Source organism: Oncorhynchus tshawytscha, linkage group LG01 (assembly GCF_018296145.1).
Source record: "Oncorhynchus tshawytscha isolate Ot180627B linkage group LG01, Otsh_v2.0, whole genome shotgun sequence".
Classification (NCBI taxonomy): Eukaryota; Metazoa; Chordata; class Actinopteri; order Salmoniformes; family Salmonidae; genus Oncorhynchus; species Oncorhynchus tshawytscha.
Genome location: NC_056429.1, coordinates 9,059,447 through 9,080,530, shown reverse-complemented (window position 1 = coordinate 9,080,530; position 21,084 = coordinate 9,059,447). Strand labels below are relative to the sequence as shown.

The following is a 21,084-nucleotide window of genomic DNA, read 5'->3' as shown; positions in this document are numbered from 1 at the left end:
AGAAAACCCTTGAATGAGTAGGTGTGTCCAAACTTTTGACTGGTACTGTATATATATATACACACATATGGCGGGAATCAGGGGTGGAAATTGGAGAATGAAATCATTTTGACATGTAAAAAAAAAAGCTTTAGGTGATTTCAAGGATTTTTGGGGTAACTTGTTTTCCATTTCCATCCCTGGTGGGAATGTTGAGTATCAACGTTTATATGCAAGAGTGCTCCATTTGGTTCTCTTTTAGTGTGTCCCTTCAGTCCTGCTTAGAGAAGCTTCCTCCATGACCGACTGTTGGCTGCTTTAGACCGTCTCCTGATGGACCTCTTGTGTAGCTTGTTGCTGGGTGTGGCACCGGCTGAGGGAGAGAGAGGTGCATTTTGATGACATCATGAAAATATTGCTGAATAACCATAAAATAAAATGAATAAGGAAATTCCATAGTGCGTGAGGTATTGATAGTTTCTCACAACTCGCCATCTTTACTGTAATGTTATTGACTTGTTTCCCTAGAGATGTTTATTTCTCATGATGTCTATATTTGTCACGCGTGTTGATGTTGTGTCTCCTGTGTTGTTACTCCGTATGTGTGATGTCATCTGCATGGTTATGAACGAGACACTGGTGACTTAACAAGGAGCAGGTCAGACTCACGTTCTGTACAGTCCACCTGGGGCTCCTCCCACCGCCCGTCGGGACGGCAGCGTACAACAGGCGGGTGGCGCTGTGTGAAGCCTGCGTCACACTGGTAGCGGACTATAGAGTTGACAGGGTAACGGTCTCTTCTGCTGCCCATCGGCCTGGCGTTGGCCACCTCTGGGGGCGAGTGGCACATGACTGGGAAGAAAAGGGGAAACCAGAATAATTTGCCAAGATCATCATCATGTGTTTCCTACAAAGAGTGAGTGGGCCAACAATAAGGTTCTTGGGGGGTACCAATTAGGTTTAACACACAGTTTTAACACGTTGAAAGGTGCAATATGCAGAAATTGCTCCACCATTTCCTGGTTGCAATTTTTTACAGTTGATATGACAAAACAAGCAATGTATAGTGTAGAGAATCTATTGTATTTCCAACAGTTTGAAGCTGGTTTACAAAACCAAAAGAAAAATAACGAGACGCATAGAAATATAGCACATAGAACAGATCTACCGCTTATTAGACTTGCTTTCAACGAGAATGACAGATCTATAACTCACATTTCTATGTGAATTTGGTTGTATTGCAGCTATAACACTTCATTTAACACTTGATTAACCCTGATTGGTGCATAGTGATGACGAGCACCTCCGGACATCCCTATATTTCAAAAAGCATAGTGCTATTTCTCTGTCCTGTTGGCTCAGTGACTGACAGCTGACTCAAAGAATGTGCTGTGCCCTCTGAACCTCAACCCCAAATCCCTACTCCTACCAGGTCCACTCTTGCAGGTGAAGGGCAGGTGGTAGTTGCAGGGCACGTAGTTCCACTGGCCGTTCTCGTGCCAGATCATCACCACACAGTCCTCCCAAGAGTTAAAGTAGATATCCGGCTGGTTGGGCCTCCAGTTCTCAAATTCCTGCATGTGAACACATCAAAATAGGACTGTTTGATTAGAAAGTAGGATCAAATGGAATGAACAAGTCAAATGGTAATTAAAATGCTTCTTCTTCTTCTTCTATTTCATTTGCAGAGAGCATTTCCCATTGCAATGCACACAAAATCAAAGTAAAGTAGGAGATAAGAGTAGGGAGATACCTGAACTGGATAAAAAAAAAAAACTTACCAATGGACTGCCATCTGTCCAGCGGAACTCATTCTTCACGTCCTTGTCATCGAGTCCAATCCACTGATAGTCCTGAGTGTTAGCTAGATGGAGAAGAGAGCAGTGAACTGTCATGTATGTATCAGATATGTTAATGTCTGTGCCTAAAATAACTGAAACACACACACACACACACACACACACAGGACCAGCCCTAGCCTTTTGGGGGCCCTAAGCGAGCAAAACATTTTAGTAGCCCCTCTCGATGGCGGAGAGTTTTGACGTTGTTACATAAATTTCTGGCAATTCTACACATTTTGCCATGACTTTCTGCAATTCTACACATTTTGCCATGACTTATGCCATGTTAGTATGATATCTGAGTGAGAGTGACTAACAAAATCAATGGGGGCCCCCTGGAGGTCAGGGCTCCTGGAGGTCAGGGCTCCTTGGAGGTCAGGGCTCCTTGGAGGTCAGGGCTCCTGGAGGTCAGGGCTCCTGGTCAGGGCCTCTTGGCTTGTGCCTTGCATGCCCGGTCAGTAGACTTTTCTAGACTAACTTACTAATGTTAAAATGTTAGCCGACATGGCTAATTGAGTGACTGGCATAGGAGGGAAATCTGCTGATGCCTAAACACATTTTGACATTGTTGTATTCTACTATTCTAACTCTCAACAGTAATCCCCCCTTCCCCCCACACACATCCTATCTCTTTACTCACAGTTGACAAACTCCTGCTCCTGTTGGGAGGTGATGCTGACCAGGTGGGCGTTAAGCTCTTGGCAGCGCTGCTCAGCGTCAGGCCAGGTGTCTCTCTCAGCAAAGTGCAGGTAGCAGCTCCCCATGAATTCCACCCAGCCCTCGGCGCAGCCCTGCACCGCTGCACACACAGACAGATAGATCGACACATTAACAAGTTTACTTTAGAAACTTAGATGTGTCTCAGCAGCCAGCCACTCTCCCTGCCTTCTATTTAAAGGAGTTTACTGAGACGGAGTGGAGCCTACTGGGAGAATCAAATCAAAGTTGATTTGTCACATACACAGGATACAGCAGGTATAAATAGTACAGTGAAATGCCTACCTGCAAGCTCTCCTCAACAGTGCAGAATATATCGCAATAATAATGAAATGTCAAATCAAAAATAGAACAAGTAACGAAAAAAGTAGTATCACAGTAATAACTTGTGGTAGAATATGTAGACTACATGACCTATTATATACATTAGGACTGTGCTATTTCAGGTATCCTGAACAAAAATATAAACACAACATGTATGATGTACTGACATTTTGTGCAGAAATGTGTTTATATCCCTGTTAGTGAGCATTTCTCCTTTGCCATGATAATCCATCCACCTGACAGGTGTGGCATATCAAGACGCTGATTAAACAGCATGATCATTACACAGGTGCACCTTGTGTTGGGGACAATAAAAGGCCACTCTAAAATGTGCAGTGTTGTCACACAACACAATGTCACAAGATTTGAGGAAGCATGCAGTTGGCATGCTGACTGCAGGAATGTCGACCAGAGCTATTGCCAGATGATTTAATGTTCATTTCCCTACCATAAACTGCCTCCAACATTGTTTTAGAGAATTTGGCAGTATGTGCAACCGGCCTCACAACTGCAGACCATGTGTCACCACTCCAGCTCAGGTCCTCCACATCCGGCTTCTGATTGGCTTGGCCTGGCTCCCAAGTAGGTGGGCCTATGCCCTCCCAGGCCCAGCTATGGCTGCACCCCTGCCCAGTCATGTGAAATCCATAGATTAGGGCCTAATTAATTTATTTCAGTTGACTTCTTTCCTTATATGAACTGTAACTCAGTAAAGACTTTGTAATTGTTGCATGTCGCGTTTATATTTTTGTTTAGTATACATGCTGTAACTACTGACCTATAGAACACTTCTAAAGTAAGATATGACCAAGTGATAAAATATTGCTGTACTATCCCTTTAAGCAACATACCGTACACTACAGCAGGCTCCTCCACCACAGCAGGGGTCACCATCGAGACGGCGGATGCTGTCGTCATGCTAGGGAAGACTGCCGATGGTGCCGTGACATAGATTGTCTCCGTGGAACCTCCCTGCCCTTTCTGCTCTTGGCCTTCCTCCAAAACATCCAGCTCATCCCCTCTGTCTATGTTGCCAAGACTGCCAATATTCTCTGGGTAACTCATGGTTGAACCAGGCAGCAGCACCACAGACAGGCCCTCTGCAAATGGTGACTCCCCCAGGGAGAGCCCACTGGCCGAGGTGCTCCCTTCATGTTGGCTACTGCTGTCTCCACTGACCTCTACGTAACCCCGTCCCTGCTCCGGACGCTGCTCCCCTTGACGTGCCGTCACCTCCATCATCACGTCATCTGTCAGGAAGATGACCTCGTGGCCTGAATGGGATTTGTCCCTGCTGGATGGGAATCCAGAGCCACTGTGAAAACCGGAGGGGAAACCGCTTGGAAACCCAGAAGAGAAGGTCTGGTAGCCGGAGACTTCCTGCTCTCCCGAGGGCTGACCGGTCAGGTCGATGAGACCTGAATGCGTGAAAGATATGTGAGGACTTCCGGAACCAGAGGTGCTGGTAACATCCCCGCTGAAGAGGCTATACGATCCAGACATTCCTCCGGAGCCACTGATGTCCACACCTCCTTTTCCAAACTCCTGTCCGGTAGGCTGCCGTTTGGAGATGTCCACCATCTCTCCGTCCACAATGATGATGACAGAGTCCCCGCTACCACTCAGGTCCCCAGATACTCCGCTGCCACTACCCGAGTGGGGAAGGACACTGGACGGTATCCCACCACTGAACTCTCCCACCCCCACCCCAGATCCACTATCCCCAGACTCGTTGAACTCTCCCATTACAGACCCACTATCCCCAGACCCGCTGAACTCTCCCACTCCAGACCCACTATCCCCAGACCCGCTGAACTCTCCCACCCCGGATCCATTATCCCCAGACCCGCTGAACTCTCCCAACCCGGATCCACTATCCCCAGACCCGCTGAACTCTCCCACCCCGGATCCACTATCCCCAGACTCACTGAACTCTCCCACCCCGGATCCACTATCCCCAGACCCACTGAACTCTCCCACCTCCACCCCGGATCCATTATCCCCAGACCCGCTGAACTCTCCCACCCCGGATCCACTATCCCCAGACCCGCTGAACTCTCCCACCCCGGATCCACTATCCCCAGACTCGCTGAACTCTCCCACCCCGGATCCACTATCCCCAGACCCGCTGAACTCTCCCACTCCAGATCCACTATCCCCAGACTCACTGAACTCTCCCACCCCAGATCCACTATCCCCAGACCCGCTGAACTCTCCCACACCGGATCCACTATCCCCAGACTCACTGAACTCTCCCACCCCGGATCCACTATCCCCAGACCCGCTGAACTCTCCCACCCCGGACCCACTATCCCCAGACCCGCTGAACTCTCCCATCCCGGACCCACTATCCCCAGACCCGCTGAACTCTCCCATCCCGGACCCACTATCCCCAGACCCGCTGAACTCTCCCACCCCGGACCCACTATCCCCAGACCCGACTTTCGGGAGGTAGGTGACAGTGATACTCCCCTCTCCCGCCTCCTGAGGATCTCCAGAGCCAGAGCCGGACAAGACAGGTCCACTGCCCACGAAGGTGACTTGGAAGCCAGACCCTGAGCCCTCGCCGCTTGCCCTACCAGATGTGTATCCACTATGGCCAGGCGTTCCACTGCCACTACCACTGGCAGAATGATCAGCTGAGGCTGAACCAGACACATCCACAGAGACAGGTGGCTTGACGGGGCTCACTGAGAAACCACAGAGGAAGAAGAACATGTAATAGTAACACACTGACTACAATACAGCTTGTGCATTCTGATTGAAATAGAGGCAAAAGGAAACTGAGAGGAGGGATACCTAGTTAGTTGTACAACGGAATGGCCTTCAACTGAAATGTGTCGTCCGCATTTAACCCAACCGCACCTCTGATTCAGAGAGGTGCGGGGGGCTACCTTAATCGACGTCCACGTCTTCGGCGCCCGAGGAACAGTGGGTTAACTGCCTTGCTCAGGGGCAGAACGACAGATTTTTTTACCTTGTCAGGTCGGGGAATCGAATCGGGGAGTCGTTGGGCCAGTAACCTTTTGGCTGGCTAGGCTACCAAAACTGTTACATTTAGTGTAGTCGGCAGGATACATGTACAGGAAATACTAGTGGGGATATAGAAATACTGTAGAGCTCGTAATAAAAATATATATTACCAGGCATCAGGCTGTCTATTCTGGTTGTCATGTTGATCATTTCCTCCTTGACAACTAGAGTAACGTTGAGTCTGGTTTCAGTGTGAATAATCACACGTTCCGCTACAAAACAAAGAAAACCAACACAATATAATTTTCACACTTTTAACAGTGGCTGTATTTGTCATTATTAAAGCTTATGGCTCAATGGTTGTCTATATTATTTCTCAATTTATTAACACAGAGCCTTATATAAATGTATGCTTAATCAGTTGAGATTTAACAGGAATCATTTTGGTAACAAGAGTTCTAAGTAAATTACACAATCTGGTAAGAATTCCTCTAATTGTCACAGATTGTAATTATCACAACCTTTGGTGGGTTTCGCAACTCTCTCCATGACTCTGAACAGATCCAAACTCATACCTCTGAAGCAGTATGCATCGTATCTGGAGTGCTCGTCTGGGTTTTCTGTCTGGTTGGGGAAGGCGTAGATGGTGTGTACCCCGGCCTTGCCGCCTCCACAGTGGGGCCTTGGGACATGGATGGGGTAGCGGACGCTGCGATCCTGCAGCCAGCCTGGACGGCACTTGTCGAAGCCCTGTCTCCAGGCGGCATAGAGCTGCCCTGTGGTGGCTAGCGTGGTGTTGAGCTTCTGGCAGTGGGCTACGGCCTCCTCATAGGAGAAGCTGTCATAGTCACTGGAATAGAACAGCTCCCCTGGAAAGTGAGGGAGAAGAGAGAGCAGGTTGTTTTACTCAGGAGTGATGGTTCACTTTACATCTTCTGCTATGGTCTGTAGAAGAAGACAAAATCACTTTACATCTGAAGCTAAGGTCTGTAGAAGAAGAAGAAGAAGTCAGTTTACATCTGAAGCTAAGGTCTGTAGAAGAAGAAGAAGTCACTTTACATCTGAAGCTAAGGTCTGTAGAAGAAGAAGAAGTCACTTTACATCTGAAGCTAAGGTCTGTAGAAGAAGAAGTCACTTTACATCTGAAGCTAAGGTCTGTAGAAGAAGAAGAAGAAGTCAGTTTACATCTGAAGCTAAGGTCTGTAGAAGAAGAAGAAGAAGTCACTTTACATCTGAAGCTAAGGTCTGTAGAAGAAGAAGAAGTCACTTTACATCTGAAGCTAAGGTTTGTAGAAGAAGAAGAAGTCACTTTACACCTGAAGCTAAGGTCTGTAGAAGAAGAAGAAGAAGTCACTTTACATCTGAAGCTAAGGTCTGTAGAAGAAGAAGAAGTCACTTTACATCTGAAGCTAAGGTTTGTAGAAGAAGAAGAAGTCACTTTACATCTGAAGCTAAGGTTTGTAGAAGAAGAAGAAGTCACTTTACATCTGAAGCTAAGGTCTGTAGAAGAAGAAGAAGTCACTTTACATCTGAAGCTAAGGTTTGTAGAAGAAGAAGAAGTCACTTTACATCTGAACCTAAGGTCTGTAGAAGAAGAAGAAGTCACTTTACATCTGAAGCTAAGGTTTGTAGAAGAAGAAGAAGTCACTTTACATCTGAAGCTAAGGTCTGTAGAAGAAGAAGTCACTTTATATCTGAAGCTAAGGTCTGTAGAAGAAGAAGAAGAAGTCACTTTACATCTGAAGCTAAGGTTTGTAGAAGAAGAAGAAGTCACTTTACATCTGAAGCTAAGGTCTGTAGAAGAAGAAGAAGAAGTCACTTTACATCTGAAGCTAAGGTCCGTAGAAGAAGAATAAGAAGAAATCACTACATCTGAAGCTAAGGTCTAGAAGAAGAAGTCACTTTACATCTGAAGCTAAAGTTTGTAGAAGAAGAAGTCACTCTACATCTTAAGCTAAGGTCTGTAGAAGAAGAAGAATAAAAAAATCACTACATCTGAAGCTAAGGTCTGTAGATGAAGAAGATGATGATGAAGAATAAGCAGAAGAAGAGGAATCAGCAGAAGAATAGGGTCCATGAGCCATGTCTCTCACCCTTGAGGCGGTCCACATAGCAGTAGACGTCATATTGCTCAGTAGTAGGTCTCAGGCCATAGGACCTCACACCTGGGACATTCTCCAGGTTGCCTGAACACTTATCTCTGGGAGACAGGATGGGGTACCTGAAGGTCAGGGTTGGTGGTAAATGTGTGGTTAGAAAACAGTCATACTTCTGTCCTCTTTAATAAAAGCAGTCTTAGAAGTAGAGTTTAATCATTCAGGAAGTGTTCCCAAAGTTCCAAAATTTCTCAGATATCCCAGTCAGAAAATTTCTGGAATCATAAGGGAATATGCAGGAATTCTCCAAGGAATCTTCCAAGGAATCCTCCAAGGAATCCTCCAAGGAATCCTCCAAGGAATTCTCCAAGGAATCCTCCAAGGAATTCTCCAAGGAATCCTCCAAGGAATCCTCAAAGGAATTCTCCAAGGAATTCTCCAAGGAATCCTCCAAGGAATTCTCCAAGGAATCCTCTAAGGAATTCTCCAAGGAATCCTCCAAGGAATTCTCCAATGAATCCTCCAAGGAATCCTCAAAGGAATTCTCCAAGCAATCCTCAAAGGAATTCTCCAAGGAATCCTCCAAGGAATTCTCCAAGGAATCCTCCAAGGAATTCTCCAAGGAATCCTCCAACAGGGAATTCTGAAAAATCCAGGACCGTGAATAAAGTTTGCAGAATTTTGTAACCCTACTGAGAGGGCCACCTTTTGACTACTGAGATTCACACTATCTATCGCACCTGACAGTCTGGTCCCTGAGCCAGCCTGCATCACAGTGGTGGAGCCCTGCCTCGTAGGCTGCCTGTAACTGCTGGGAGCTGGCGATGACCGCACCCACACTCTGACAGGCCATCTGGGCTTCCACAAAGGACATGGCATAGCGACTGGAGTCAGCACGGTAGTGAAACACCACACCTATAGAGAGGGACAGAAGGAGGGAGGGAGGGAGGGAGGAGTATGGAGAGAAGGAGGGGGAGAGAAGGCAGGGAAGAGACAGACCGAACCAAAGACAGAATTTAAGTCATTACACTTGAAAATGAAAATGGCAACTACTGCTGGCAGGTAGCCTAGTGGTTAAGAGTGTTAGGCCAATAACCAAAAGGTTTCTGGTTTGAACCCCAGAGCTGACTAGGTGCCCTTGAGCAAGGCACTTAATTGTAATGGTACTTATAAATTGATCTGGATAAGCTGGGGCCTGTTTTGGTTTTTGCCCTAGAACTACACAGCTGATTCAAATAATGAGTTGGTTATTTGAATCAGCTGTGTAGTGCTAGGGAAAAAAGCCAAAACGTGCACCTGGGGGGCACAATACACTAACCTGTAGGAGCCATGGCAGTGTCATTGTCATGAGGGAACTCGAAGCCCACATCAGGATTAGCTGTCACCTTGCTAATGATCTCTTCCCCAACGACCGGGGTAACCTTCGTAACCGTGTCAGTCACACTGGGTGGGACGGGTAAGGTCGGTGCCATGGTGATGGTGTCCGGGGGGGCTTGGGTCAGCACCTCCCCCCTTGCCTCAGTTTCAGGGGCGGTGGTTAGTCCTGGATAGACCATAGGACTGGCTGTGATGGTGGCCACCTCTGGGAACGGGGTGGCCTTGACTGCACCGTCGTCCTCTAATGAATTAGATCATTGGCAGCAGGTAAAGTTAAAGCCACACTCTGTCATACTGGAAATCACTCTGTTTTTTTAACACAACACATGTAATCCACAGGGCCTTTTTCCTGTATAAGGTAGTGATTCCTTTTCTAACACTATAACAATTTACTTGTGACCTCTTTTTTAAACTATTTTTGGTGCCTTGACCAAGTACAGTAGTTCAAGCTTGTAGAGATCGACAGCAACAGTGGTGCATTGTGGGATAGGTGCTTCTACACCTGCATTGCTTGCTGTTTGGGGTTTTAGGCTGGGTTTCTGTACAGCACTTTGAGATATCAGCTGATGTACGAAGGGCTATATGAATACATTTGATTTGATTTGATATGCAGTCTTCAGATATAATCTGGTGGCTGGGTTACCTTGGTAGCAGATAGCATCATAGTGGGAGTCCGGGTAGGGGTAGCCTGTCTGGTTAGGGAACAGGTACACGGTCCTCACTCCCAGTAGTCCTCCACCACACTGGGGCCTGACAATGTTGATGGGGTAGCGGACGCTTCCGTCTGCCAGCCAGCCCGCGTTACACACGTCCATGCCAGACTTCCAGGCCAGGTACAGCTGCCCTGTGGTGGCCAGCTTGGCCCCTAGTTTGGCACACTGGTCCATTGCCTGGTAGAAGGTGAACTTCTCCACAGACATGGAGTAGAACACTCTGCCTGGGGAAGGCAAAGAGTGAGAAACACAGACTCAGGCGGTCAAACAGATAGATATGAAAGTGCAACAATTGTCCTTGCAGTAACTAATGCCAGTAAAAATACTTGTTTTTAGGGGAAGAGGTTCAAATCGGTCAATGTGCACTTGAGCAAGGCACTTAATCCTAATTGCTCCTGTAAATCTCTCTGGATAAGAGAATATGCTAAAGGAATAACATGTAAATGTAAAATCATTTCAGAAACAGATAACGAATTGAGGAGAGTAGACTATGTACTCTGTTCTTCAAAGCTGAGGGAACTGTCTTGACACTGAGCAGAAGCAAAATTCATCCCCATTTAACTGCAGAGTCATCCACTGACTGCCAAATTCTCTAAAATGACTTTGTAGGCGGCTTATGGTAGAGAAACTAACATTCAATTCTCTGGCAAGACCTCTGGTGTACATTCCTGCAGTCCGCATTTGAATGTAATGATCATGCTGTTTAATCAGCTTCTTGATATGCCACACCTATCAAGTGGATGGATAATGCTTAATAACGGCGATGTAAACAAAATTTGAGCGAAATAAGGTTTTTGTGCGTATGGACAATTTCTGGGATCTTTTATCTTTTATTTCAGCTCAAGAAACATGGGATCAACACTTTACATGTTGCATTTATATTTTTGTTCAGTATATATGAAACAGTCCTATTGTTTTTGTATTTTTCTCGTTTTGACCATGTTGTGGGTGAGGAGCGGGACAGCTGTCCACCTATTGAATATAGCTGTTATAAATCACTTAAAGTGGAACTGACATGAAACTATCAGTTATTCATAATATCAGTAAAAAAATATAAGAAATTCCCAGTTTATTTTTCAAAATGAACTTTCTGAGGTTTGACAAAAATGCTGTGATTGTTGGCAGAATAGATGGATGCAGTTCAATGCATGTGTCACGCCCTGGCCTTAGTATTCTGTGTTTTCTTTTTATGTTGGTTAGGCCAGGGTGTGACATGGGTGATTTATGTGTCTTGTTTTGTCTAGGGGTTTTGTAGTCTATGGGGTGGTGTTCAGTTGAGTGTTCTAGGTAAGTCTATGGTTGCCTGGAGTGGCTCTCAATCAGAGGCAGGTGTTTATCGTTGTCTCTGATTGGGAACCATATTTAGGCAGCCATATTCTTTAGGTATCTTGTGGGTGATTGTTCCTGTCTCTGTGTTTTGCACCAGTTAGGACTGTTTCGTTTTTTCCACGTTTTCTATTTTGTATAGTGTTCACGTTTTCATTAAAGATGTTTATAAATAAATAAATGTTTATAAATGTTTATGTTTATAAATAACCACGCTGCATTTTGGTCCTCCTCTCCTTCCCAAGGAAGAAAACCGTTACAGCATGATTAATATAATTCACCAATAGATTTCTTCATAGTCCCAAAATATTGCTATCAGGTTGTAAATCACAGCTGACCTGGAACATTGTTTGCTGCCACAACCCATTCGGATGCACAGTTTCAGTTTCAATGACTCAATATAACTCTCTAACTAAGGCTGGGAATGTCAATACAATCGAACTAGCAAGGGCAATGATCACAAGTCAGTCATAACTTGGCTAATAGGCTTATGTAATAATAGGCTAGTAATAATGTGGCTAATAGGCTAGCTTCTGTAATAATAGGCTAGCTTATGTAATAATAGGCTAGTAATAACGTGGCTAATAGGCTAGCTTATGTAATAATAGGCTAGTCATAACGTGGCTAATAGGCTGGCTTACGTAATAATAGGCTAGTAATAACATGGCTAATAGGCTAGCTTACGTAATAATAGGCTAGTAATAACGTGGCTAATAGGCTAGCTTACGTAATAATAGGCTAGTCATAACATGGCTAATAGGCTAGCTTACGTAATAATAGGCTAGTAATAATGTGGCTAATAGGCTAGCTTACGTAATAATAGGCGAGTAATAACATGGCTAATAGGCTAGCTTACGTAATAATAGGCTGGCTTACGTAATAATAGGCTAGTAATAACTTGGCTAATAGGCTATGTGTCAAGCAAGGACACACAAAGGAGTCTAAATGAGTCAACACTTGGTCATCCACTTTATGAAAGGACAGTCTGATGCGCTTGCATCAGTGAATTCAACTTCAATTGCGCTGCCTTCATGTGTCCCGTTTTCAGCGCACAGTGGAGGGAAAGTTTACAGACACATGCCACAGTCCTAGCTAGGCTGCTAAAATGTTGCAGTCTAGCTTAGGTTTTTAAAGCTTGACAATGAATTCATAATTTATCAAATAAAATAAAACCTGTAACAGAGAAACATGTATGCCTTTAATAATAGCACATTTGCATATAGGCCTACTAGCTCTGATTGGCTATGGCGCACCAGTCTGCGTAGACACTGGTCCTGGACAAGACAGACGTTTTTATTAGGTTTTATTTACTGCAGTGTCTATTATTTGTCCAAACGCACGGCAGCTTTCCCACTCTATATTGCGATAGAATTTTCACAAATGCCTTACTCTATGTCATTGGCAAGCATTCTATGAAAGTATGAAAAATGACTATCTAAGTGCTTGCTTGTTAGATTCTTTTAAGTGTCATTCTTCCTCGGGGTATATAGGAACAGATTTGAATAAGTTCTCATGTTGCTAAAATGCTGTCAGTTCTACTTTAACAGTGATGTTTATCTATGTACACCACAAAACAGCTTGTATAATGACCATGACCAGCTACAGTGTAGTGTACCTGACATCTGCTGTGCAAAGCAGTACACGTCATAGGTCTCGTTGACCTCTCTCAAGCCATAGGTTCGCACTCCCGGGAACTCATCCTTGTCTCCAAAGCAACCCTCACGAGGCTCATGGATGGGGTACCTTGAGTAGATCACGTAAGATGGCAAAGGAAGAAAATGCATACACGTCAGGCCGTCAATTAGTTTATTTTGAATCCCAAATGGTTATAACATGTCTTTGCTCAATGCCAACCCATGCTCTAGAATAACATTCCCCACAAAACCCTTCAGGGCTGTACTAATTTCTTCATTTTTACTGTACTGGATATCCACACTGGGTGCCAACACATCAAAGATGGTTTACCTAAAACAGTAACGACAGTACACAATTTAGTATATCACAATTGACCTGACTGTTTGGTCAGAGAGCCACCCGGCGTCACATTGGTGGAAGCCATCGTCAAAGGCAGCCTGTAGTTGTGCTGGGGTGGCAATGGTGGCACTGTTCTCAATACAGGCAGCCTTGGCCCTCTCAAAGTTCAGAGTGTAGCGCGTTGAGATGGCTCGGTAGTGGAACACAATACCTGGAGAAGAGAGAACACATCTCCCTCACCCTCATGTTATACTGAGTATTATTCCATTTCAGAGGATTGGCTTGTGTATAACAGGACGAGTAAGAGGATGTTTGACAGGGCTGGGATCAATTCCATTTGGATTCAATCAATTCTGGAAGTAAACTGAAATCCAAATTCAAATTTTTCTCAATGATTTGGAATTGGAAACAGTTTACGGCAGGGTAGCCTAGTGGTTAGAGCATTGGACTAGTAACCGGAAGGTTGCAAGTTCAAACCCCTGAGCTGACAAGGTATAAATCTGTCGTTCTGCCCCTGAACAGGCAGTTAACCCACTGTTCCTAGGCCGTCATTGAAAATAAGAATCTGTTCTTAACTGACTTGCCTAGTAAAATAAAGGTAAAATAAATAAAATAAAGCTTCCTGAATTGATTGAATCGAAAAGGAATTGACCCCAACCGTGTCAAAATCATTTTCTACTGATTTACATAAGATGTGTACTCACTGTGGAGGAGTTTCACACACATTCATAGCACATTATACACTTGGTGGTTCGAACCCTAAATACTTATTGGCTGACAGCCGTGGAAAAGCCCTTAGCCATGGTACTTTGGCCATATATCACACCTCCTCTTGCCTTATTGCTTAATTATACAATACTCTTCCCCATATAATATAATAAATAAATAATAATAATAATTAAGCAAACCATGGAATTTGAATATCTGTTTACTTCCAGAATGGACTGAATCGAAAGAGAATTGACCCCGATAACCCTGATATTTGGTTTAGGTGCATACCTTGAACCTGGATGTCCACCCAGTCATAGTTATTCTCGATGCCGTGCATGACCTCACAGCGATAAGTGCCTGAGTCCTTGGCACGCAGTTCTGTGATCTCCATGGTGACGTCGGTGGGCACCAGCGGGTAGTTGACCATGGTGACCCGGTCTAGGTACTCCGTCTCCACGTGAACTTTGCCCTCTGACGCCAGCAGTATGAGGGTGGCCTTGCCCTTGGTGACGTAGGTCCACTTGATGCGGTGGGACAGGGGGGTGACAGTGGGTGCTCCGGGGTCGTTGACCATGTTGTCCTGGAAGTAGCAGGGCACAACCACCTTGGTGCCCATCAGAGGGCGCAGCGGCACCTCCACGGGAATGCTGACACTCAGGTTACTGTCGAGATCTGGGGAGGAGAGTATGAGATACCTTTTTTTTTAACAACATATTTGCATCTACTTGGATGGAAGATACTTTCTAACTGTCACACTTCTCATGAGTAGCACACGCAGGAAGATGTTAGACGAAGTGAAGTAATATGGTGGACGTAGTGGCTGTTTCTTTTCAGTAAAGTAGAGTCATGTCATCTGCCTGCATTATTCCAAACCCTATCCCGGAGAGACTAAAAACCTTGCTACTTTTACATTTGCCGTCGGCGGTGGCCAGTACACATACAGTATATAACAGGAGCTCCGCTTGAATAGCTAGAACTGCAACCTTCCCTTGTTTGAATGCAAAGGCATCCTTCCATTGGTCCTTCCTGGATGTGGATTGGATCTGATTGGACGAAAGCAGTGGGAGTGCGAAACCTTTCTTACACCCATCTATCTGTGTTGGATCAGGGATCAATAATAGTGATGTCAGATTACACATACCGCCGGGGTCTTCAAATGAGATAGTTGAGGTGATGAAGGGAAGACACACACACAGTAGGAGCAAGGTGATCATGGTTGACCTGTTATGGAAGAAAGAACTGTCAGTAAAACAAATGGTTGTCTGAAATGGTTGACTGGTTGTCTGAAATGGTTGACTGGTTGTCTGAAATGGTTGATTGGCTGTCTGAAATGGTTGATTGGTTGTATGAAATGGTTGATTGGTTGTCTGAAATGGTTGACTGGTTGTCTGAAATGGTTGACTGGTTGTCTGAAATGGTTGACTGGTTGTCTGAAATGGTTGATTGGTTGTCTGAAATGGTTGACTGGTTGTCTGAAATGGTTGACTGGTTGTCTGAAATGGTTGACTGGTTGTCTGAAATGGTTGATTGGCTGTCTGAAATGGTTGATTGGTTGTATGAAATGGTTGATTGGTTGTCTGAAATGGTTGACTGGTTGTCTGAAATGGTTGACTGGTTGTCTGAAATGGTTGACTGGTTGTCTGAAATGGTTGACTGGTTGTCTGAAATGGTTGATTGGTTGTCTGAAATGGTTGACTGGTTGTCTGAAATGGTTGACTGGTTGTCTGAAATGGTTGATTGGTTGTCCGAAATGGTTGATTGGTTGTCCGAAATGGTTGATTGGTTGTCCGAAATGGTTGATTGGTTGTCTGAAATGGTTGATTGGTTGTCTGAAATGGTTGATTGGTTGTCTGAAATGGTTGATTGGTTGACTGAAATGATTTTTTTTTTAAATTAATGAAGCAAATGAATGAAAACATTTTTGTTTTTCTTGGCCACTGTGCTTCTACATCTGCATTGCTTGCTATTTGAAGTTTTAGGCTGGGTTTCTGCATAAGCACTGTGTGACCTCTGCTGATGTAAAAAAAGGGCTTTATAAATACATTTGATTTGATTTGATTCTGACCAAATGACACAACCTTACACATTTACTATAATGACTTGTGAATGAAAATATTATTGATTGGCGAATGGCTAAATATTTTAAGATGGGTTTCAAAGGTGTGTAAAAACCTTAATTAGACAACAAACACTTGCTGTTCTGTGTTTGAATGATTCCAGCTGGTCTGGTGGGAAGAGTTTTAGCAGAGTTTATTCATGCTCCCATACACCACAACTCCTTTCCCCCTTAGTCCCACCATATTCACACAGGAAAAAGTCTACTGTATATCAGTACAGGCTGGATGTGTACTGTGTGATACCAACCCCTTGTATATCAGTATTTTAAAAAAAAAGTAACCTTTAATTAACTAGGCAAGTTCTTATTTACAATGACGGCCAAACCCCGGATGACGCTGGGCCAATTGTGCGTCGCCCTATGAGACTTCCAATCACTGCCGGATATGACACAGCCTGGATTAGAACCAGGGACTGTAGTGACACCTCTTGCATTGAGATAGCAGTGCCTTAGACCGCTGCGCCACTCGGGAGAGGAAGGCTGGTTGTGTACTGTGTGATACCAGCCCCTTGTAAATCAGTATAGGTTGGTTGTGTACTGTTTGATACCAGCCCCTTGTAAATCAGTATAGGTTGGTTGTGTACTGTGTGATACCAGCCCCTTGTAAATCAGTATAGGTTGGTTGTGTACTGTGTGATACCAGCCCCTTGTAAATCAGTATAGGTTGGTTGTGTACTGTGTGATACCAGCCCCTTGGCAAAAGTGGAAACATGATGTCAAATGTCACTCTCCCATTCTCAAATACCACACACATGTTCATCAAGGAATAAAACCCCTCTGTCCCTGGCACAGGAAAGGTTCTTGGTGCAAAAATATATATTTTTCTTGAATTTATACATCATACGAGGTCTTCATATGTGACCCTGCCTAGTGTATGTCCAGGGTGGAGAAAGGATAGAGGACAACCTTCCACAAAATGTGTGGGCTGAGGGTGGATACTAAATAGGTTTTAACTCCCAAGCTACTTTGTGAATCTTTTGTGCCATTTACGTCCAGTATCCTTACTGCTGTTACGACCCTGGGGATTATGACTACCACCCTGAATATAATAACCGCGACCCTGAGGATAATAACCGCGACCCTGAGGATAATAACCAAGACCCTGAGGATAATAACGATGACCCTGAGAATAATAACCACAACCCTGAGGATAATAACGACAACCCTGAGGATAATAACGAAGACCCTGAGGATAATAACGAAGACCCTGAGGATAATAACGAAGACCCTGAGGATAATAACGAAGACCCTGAGGATAATAACGACAACCCTGAGGATAATAACGAAGACCCTGAGGATAACGACCACAACCCTGAGAATAATAACAGCGACCCTGAGGATAATAACGACGACCCTGAGGATAATAACGATGACCGTGAGAATAATAACGATGACCCTGAGGATAATAACCACAACCCTGAGGATAATATTCATGACCCTGAGGATAATATTCATGACCCTGAGGATAATAACGACGACCCTGAGGATAATAACGACGACCCTGAGGATAATAACGTTGACCCTGAGGATAATATTCACGACCCTGAGGATAATAACCACAACCCTGAGGACAATGACACGACCCTAAGGATAATGACACAACCCTAAGGATAATGACACGACCCTGAGGATAATGACACGACCCTAAGGATAATGACACGACCCTAAGGATAATGACACAACCCAGAGGATAATGACACGACCCTGAGGATAATGACACAACGCTAAGGATAATGACACGACCCTAAGGATAATAACCACAACCCTGAGGATAATTAAAGTCTACAGGGAGGTCGTAAATCAGAGCCCACTAAAGTCAGTCTCCCAAGTTCAAAGGTCATTCCACTCAATCAAATCAAATTGTATTGGTCACATACACATATTTAGCAGATGTTATTGCGGGTGTAGCGAAATGCTTGTGTTTTCGACTCTGTAGACACAACAGCAATGTTGTTGGTCACATACATCACACTCTTTTATTAGAGATCTGACTGGGTTTTATTACAGATCTGACTGGGTTTTATTAGAGATCTGACTGGGTTTTATTACAGATCTGACTGGGTTTTATTACAGATCTGACTGGGTTTTATTACAGATCTGACTGGGTTTTATTACAGATCTGACTGGGTTTTATTAGAGATCTGACTGGGTTTTATTAGAGATCTGACTGGGTTTTATTACAGATCTGACTGGGTTTTAATACAGATCTGACTGGGTTTTATTAGAGATCTGACTGGGTTTTATTACAGATCTGACTGGGTTTTATTAGAGATCTGACTGGGTTTTATTACAGATCTGACTGGGTTTTATTACAGATCTGACTGGGTTTTATTAGAGATCTGACTGGGTTTTATTACAGATCTGACTGGGTTTTATTAGAGATCTGACTGGGTTTTAATAGAGATCTGACTGGGTTTTATTAGAGATCTGACTGGGTTTTATTACAGATATGACTGGGTTTTATTAGAGATCTGACTGGGTTTTATTACAGATCTGACTGGGTTTTAATAGAGATCTGACTGGGTTTTATTACAGATCTGACTGGGTTTTATTACAGATCTGACTGGGTTTTATTAGAGATCTGACTGGGTTTTATTACAGATCTGACTGGGTTTTATTAGAGATCTGACTGGGTTTTAATAGAGATCTGACTGGGTTTTATTAGAGATCTGACTGGGTTTTATTACAGATCTGACTGGGTTTTAATACAGATCTGACTGGGTTTTATTAGAGATCTGACTGGGTTTTATTACAGATCTGACTGGGTTTTATTAGAGATCTGACTGGGTTTTATTACAGATCTGACTGGGTTTTATTAGAGATCTGACTGGGTTTTAATAGAGATCTGACTGGGTTTTATTACAGATCTGACTGGGTTTTATTAGAGATCTGACTGGGTTTTAATAGAGATCTGACTGGGTTTTATTACAGATCTGACTGGGTTTTATTACAGATCTGACTGGGTTTTATTAGAGATCTGACTGGGTTTTATTACAGATCTGACTGGGTTTTATTAGAGATCTGACTGGGTTTTATTAGAGATCTGACTGGGTTTTATTACAGATCTGACTGGGTTTTATTACAGATCTGACTGGGTTTTATTACAGATCTGACTGGGTTTTATTACAGATCTGACTGGGTTTTAATACAGATCTGACTGGGTTTTATTACAGATCTGACTGGGTTTTAATACAGATCTGACTGGGTTTTATTACAGATCTGACTGGGTTTTATTACAGATCAGATTGGGTTTTATTAGAGAGGAAACAATAATGGTACATGACATGGCATATCACTAGAGCTGTAGGTCAGAGATAAACCTCCAGATAAATCCTAAAATGAGCTATATTCTTCATAACTCATATCAAATCAAATCCTCTTATTTAGGACAGTGACTTTCTCTGGAACTCTGAAAATGGGAACCAATAAATCTGTTTCAAGCCAAAACCTCACCACTCAGAATGGCCAACCAAAACTCTACTGTATCTCTCGACAGAGTAGCCTACCAATGAACTCACATGCCTTTAAGGCCATCCTCCAACCTTCCTGATGTAAGCTCCCACTGTGAGCCAGCCAGGCCTGGAGAGGCTAGCCGTGTAGGCCTTCTACCCCTTCTACAGTATCTCCATTCAGCCCGTGTGGTCTGTTCCGTTCCCCTAAGAGGTGGAGGCCAATAAGGCCCAGGTTTGCTCCTGCTGTGGTTGAGCCCTGTGATGACACTACAGTTCTAAGATTATTTTAGCCTTAAAATGCTTTTGGGAAACCGGGCCCTAGTCTGTTCCTGCTGTGCTGGGAGTGTGGATGAATGCAGGGACCTGAGAGTATGGATGAATGCAGGGCCCTGGGAGTGAGGGATGAATGCAGGGCCCTGGGAGTGAGGGATGAATTCAGGGCCCTGAGAGTGAGGGATGAATGCGGGTCCCTGAGAGTATGGATGAATGCAGGGCCCTGAGAGTATGGATGAATGCAGGGCCCAGAGAGTGAGGGATGAATGCAGGGCCCTGGGAGTGAGGAATGAATGCAGGGCCCTGGGAGTATGGATGAATGCAGGGCCCAGAGAGTGAGGGATGAATGCAGGGCCCTGAGAGTGAGGGATGAATGCAGGTCCCTGAGAGTATGGATGAATGTAGGGCCCTGAGAGTGAGGGGTGAATGCAGGGCCCCGGGAGTGAGGATTGAATGCAGGGCCCTGAGAGTGAGGGATGAATGCAGGGCCCTGAGAGTGAGGGATGAATGCAGGGCCCTGAGAGTGAGGGATGAATGCAGGGCCCTGAGAGTATGGATGAATGCAGGGCCCTGAGAGTATGGATGAATGCAGGGCCCTGAGAGTGAGGGAAAAATGCAGGGCCCTGAGAGTGAGGGGTGAATGCAGGGCCCCGGGAGTGAGGAATGAATGCAGGGCCCTGAGAGTGAGGGATGATTGCAGGTCCCTGAGAGTATGGATGAATGTAGGGCCCTGAGAGTGAGGGGTGAATGCAGGGCCCCGGGAGTGAGGAATGAATGCAGGGCCCTGAGAGTGAGGGATGAATGCAGGGCCCTGGGTGTATGGGTGAATGCAGGGCCCTGGGAGTGAGGGATGAATGCAGGGCCCTGGGAGTGTGGGTGAATGCAGGGCCCTGGGAGTGAGGGATGAATGCATGGCCCTGAGAGTGAGGGATGAATGCATGGCCCTGGGAGTATGGATGAATGTAGGGCCCTGAGAGTGAGGGGTGAATGCAGGGCCCTGGGAGTGAGGAATGAATGCAGGTCCCTGAGAGTATGGATGAATGCATGGCCCAGAGAGTGAGGGATGAATGTAGGGCCCTGAGAGTGAGGGGTGAATGCAGGGCCCCGGGAGTGAGGGATGAATGTAGGGCCCTGAGAGTGAGGGGTGAATGCAGGACCCCGGGAGTGAGGAATGAATGCAGGGCCTTGGGAGTGAGGAATGAATGCAGGGCC

General features: G+C 44.9%; 1 protein-coding gene across 1 annotated transcript in view; it reads right to left on the bottom strand.

Annotated features, from left to right (window-relative positions):
- The window catches only part of LOC112247919 (aggrecan core protein-like), a 22,266-nt gene continuing 1,182 nt past the window's right edge, over positions 1-21,084 (bottom strand). Inside the window, exons 2-18 of the mRNA XM_042326501.1 lie at positions 15,173-15,252; positions 14,320-14,703; positions 13,357-13,531; positions 12,962-13,089; positions 9,951-10,244; positions 9,249-9,548; positions 8,671-8,845; positions 7,928-8,055; positions 6,410-6,703; positions 6,005-6,106; positions 5,277-5,551; positions 3,713-4,589; positions 2,461-2,619; positions 1,761-1,843; positions 1,409-1,553; positions 649-831; positions 1-352 (exon numbers count right to left, since the gene is read on the bottom strand). Of these exons, the coding sequence (XP_042182435.1) occupies positions 261-352; positions 649-831; positions 1,409-1,553; positions 1,761-1,843; positions 2,461-2,619; positions 3,713-4,589; positions 5,277-5,551; positions 6,005-6,106; positions 6,410-6,703; positions 7,928-8,055; positions 8,671-8,845; positions 9,249-9,548; positions 9,951-10,244; positions 12,962-13,089; positions 13,357-13,531; positions 14,320-14,703; positions 15,173-15,245 (3,867 nt within the window). The 5' untranslated portion in view covers positions 15,246-15,252 and the 3' untranslated portion in view covers positions 1-260. The remainder of the gene's footprint in view (positions 353-648; positions 832-1,408; positions 1,554-1,760; positions 1,844-2,460; positions 2,620-3,712; positions 4,590-5,276; positions 5,552-6,004; positions 6,107-6,409; positions 6,704-7,927; positions 8,056-8,670; positions 8,846-9,248; positions 9,549-9,950; positions 10,245-12,961; positions 13,090-13,356; positions 13,532-14,319; positions 14,704-15,172; positions 15,253-21,084) is intronic.